The sequence below is a fragment of the Morone saxatilis genome, unplaced genomic scaffold (genome assembly GCF_004916995.1).
Source record: "Morone saxatilis isolate NCDOM2014 unplaced genomic scaffold, NCSU_SB_2.0 Contig19, whole genome shotgun sequence".
In the NCBI taxonomy this organism is placed as follows: Eukaryota; Metazoa; Chordata; class Actinopteri; family Moronidae; genus Morone; species Morone saxatilis.
The window spans coordinates 22229194-22232238 of NW_023339751.1; the positions used below are offsets into that span (position 1 = coordinate 22229194).

At 40.2% G+C, this 3045-nt stretch overlaps 1 protein-coding gene across 1 annotated transcript in view; it reads right to left on the reverse strand.

Annotated features, from left to right (window-relative positions):
* Positions 1-19: 19 nt before the first annotated feature.
* Positions 20-3045, reverse strand: part of LOC118329883 (cGMP-dependent protein kinase 2) — an 18709-nt gene continuing 15683 nt past the window's right edge. Inside the window, exons 17-18 of the mRNA XM_035664230.1 lie at positions 2187-2253; positions 20-1305 (exon numbers count right to left, since the gene is read on the reverse strand). Of these exons, the coding sequence (XP_035520123.1) occupies positions 1210-1305; positions 2187-2253 (163 nt within the window). The 3' untranslated portion in view covers positions 20-1209. The remainder of the gene's footprint in view (positions 1306-2186; positions 2254-3045) is intronic.

Below are 3045 nucleotides of genomic sequence, written 5' to 3' on the forward strand. Positions count from 1 at the left end.
TTAAACCTTTACGTGTATGCACATGGAAGGGCAGGGAGGTGTGCTCTCCCTGCCTTAAGGTTTTCCACGTAGGCACGTGGAAGGACAAGGAGGTCCCAGAACAGAGCCATACTGCCAAATGTAATATTCTGCTTTGGAATAAAAGATATTTTGACAAAAGTGGTCCTGACTGAAATAAAATAGCCTGAACAGGAGAAATGGGCATGGATAAAATGTAACTTACCTACCTACGTACTTTAGGTAACTTACATACATTACTTATAATAAATTATTTACTTTTCACACAAGACATTAACATCGGGTTAAAGTCCTATGTTTGGTTGCCCATCATCTCCATATGAGGACTGTCTCGCTCTTTATACTACCTTACTTGTCCTTGATGGTGGGTGCATCCAGAAATGAAGCCAGAGGGATATTTACAGCATCATATTTTGAATCAGAGGGCCAATGACCAAGCTGCAGTATGTGACGACTACGGAGTGAAAGCGGGTTGGTAGAGCTGTCCAGGAAAATAAATAAGGATTAAATAAGACAATGAAGAAAAATAAAAGAACACAATGCGCAAAACAAAACAGTACGATGCAGTTCAGTGTGTTGTTCGAGGCCCAAGCAGTGGCCTGCATTTTCAGTTGGCATATAAACCTCAGATTGATTGTTTCACACGCCTCCCAAACAGCACATAACAATGACATATTTGGTCCCACTGTAGCCTTTTCATGGCATATATCTGAATTATATTGGTTTGTAAAATACTGTGAAAACAAAAGGAAGTACTTCCTTGTTTTGCTTATGGGAAGAGGCTGCAAGTTAAGATTTATCTGCCACACAGTCACCCATGTTGCTCAGGGCTGAACTGATGGAATGTGCTACTACCACACTCGGTGGAATACAAGAATTTCAGTGTATTTGACATGCAGCTGCAAACACAGCCTCTCTTTTATACCTAAAAGGGGACCATGCTACAAAAAGCTTTTGACAGTCTATCTCTGCCTCATATGTTTGAATGTAACAAAGTTTTTACAGTAAAAGTTAAAAAAAAAAAGTCTGTAAATCTGGCAGGATGAGCGCAGCAGTTACCTGTTCACTCTCCCTTTAAACTCCAGTAAACGCTGTGAGAGTGGAAAGCTTTAGGAGTTAGCTTGCTTAAGCTACTGCATCTTCATGGGCCAGATCCACTGCTGGTGCTTAGATTCTGTACAATCAGAGTCCTCAAAAGTCTTTATCCCAGCCAGACAGCTCATCGGGAGGCTCCTCGGTGTCAGGAGGAAAAATGTCAAAGTGACTGTGATCCATTGGCCCCTTCAGCTGCAGGAACAAGGAAAATCATCGTCACATCATTACATTTTGTTGGCACAGGATCATTCACAACTTCGTCACTGGCAGATTTCCTGTCCTTAAATAAATGTAGCCACTTCAATTAGCGTAATGACAGATATGTTCATAATATATCATCGTGAGTCAGTGCACTTTGTACCGTATGTGAACACTTCGACCACATCCTCATGAGTTCCGAATATTTGGAGGTCCAATGTGCATTTCACTTTCATTCCATATGCTTCGACCTTTCTTCATTATCATTTATATAAAAGTTTTTCATTTAATTGTGTTGCAAATAATTTCCTGATCACACCAGTATTCTCCAAAGTGGAGATTAAAAACATTCACATTCTGAGTGATGCATGTATGATGGTATGTAGGACCACCCAGAAGTTAGCATTGCCCTGGTTCCTTTGACAAAAATACCCATTGGGATTGTTCCCTTGGATTTACACGTTTTGTTCAGCAAGACAATCTTCACAATGAACACCACTTTTATGGTTTTTGTAGCATAAATGTGATCGTCAGAAGGAAAAAGCCAACGTTAGGCTATAAATGAGCTACACCGCGGTCAAATAAATCACCGGTCAGATTCAGCCACTAAGTAGTAACTCTTTTAAGACAAAAGCTTCAAAATTAGGTCGTAGAACGAAATGTGAAAATCTCTTAAGCCTGTGTTGACCACAGACCATATTGCAGGCATCTAACCAAAAACGTTTTTTTTTAAAAACCACATTAAGTTTGGCATCAATTCCGGGTTTTAGGACTCATTGCTGCAGTACTCTATTGAACTGAAATGTTTTTACAGATGTGTTGTGTGACTGTCTGCCTGTGCTTGTTCACTATTAGGAAACAGAGATCAGTCTCACCTCTCTCCTCAGTGGAGAAAGCAGCTTGTGATACCTCAAACCTTCCCAGTTGAAGCCTTGGAACCACCTACAAACCAAGCAAATCTCACAGTTGGACTCCCATTGTTACCTGTAAAAAGTAACCTTCAAACACATCACTGTTGGGTTTCAGAACAGTTTTATTATTGCAAATAGAAATCACAGAGCCCTTGCTAGTTTGAACGAATCTTAGTATTTAGCCAGTTGATCAGTTGTATGCCTTTGTTTTCATATTGTCTTTTTTTGGTCATTCATTGAAGTGGCAAAAGTGTGGCATTTTCATGGCAAGGTGGGGCATGTTCAAATGTTACCACTGTACAAGTCCATCAGAAGCAAACTGTAGCATTTTACAACTTTGCAGAACACAGATTTCAGGTGATAACCATGAACAATTTGTAGGATGTTCTTAACACTCCTTCATATTCATTTACTGGTGTTGGGGAATATTTCTCTGTTCCTGTCACATCCCATTCTCATCACATCCTGAACATTTTCTTCTTATCTGACCTTGACTCATATCAGCACAAGCTGTTCCCCGCTCATCCCTGTCTTGTTAAGACTAGCTAATTGTTTCCATGTATTTCATTTTTATCTCAAGCTTATGTAAATTGTTTGCTCTTGACTATGTAAATCTGTTTTGTGTCTCCAAGCTTGTTGCTTCCAGAAATCCAACTCTAGGGTCGAGTCAGTTGCTAATATAACAGATCACAAAAACTGGTCGTCACAAAGAGCTGAAACAGGACAGAAGCAGGGGTCTTTGTATTTTAATATAATTATGCGACATTCACACTGCAAGCTATCGGCGGAAGGTTGTTGGATCGATCCCCGGCTCCTCCTGCCA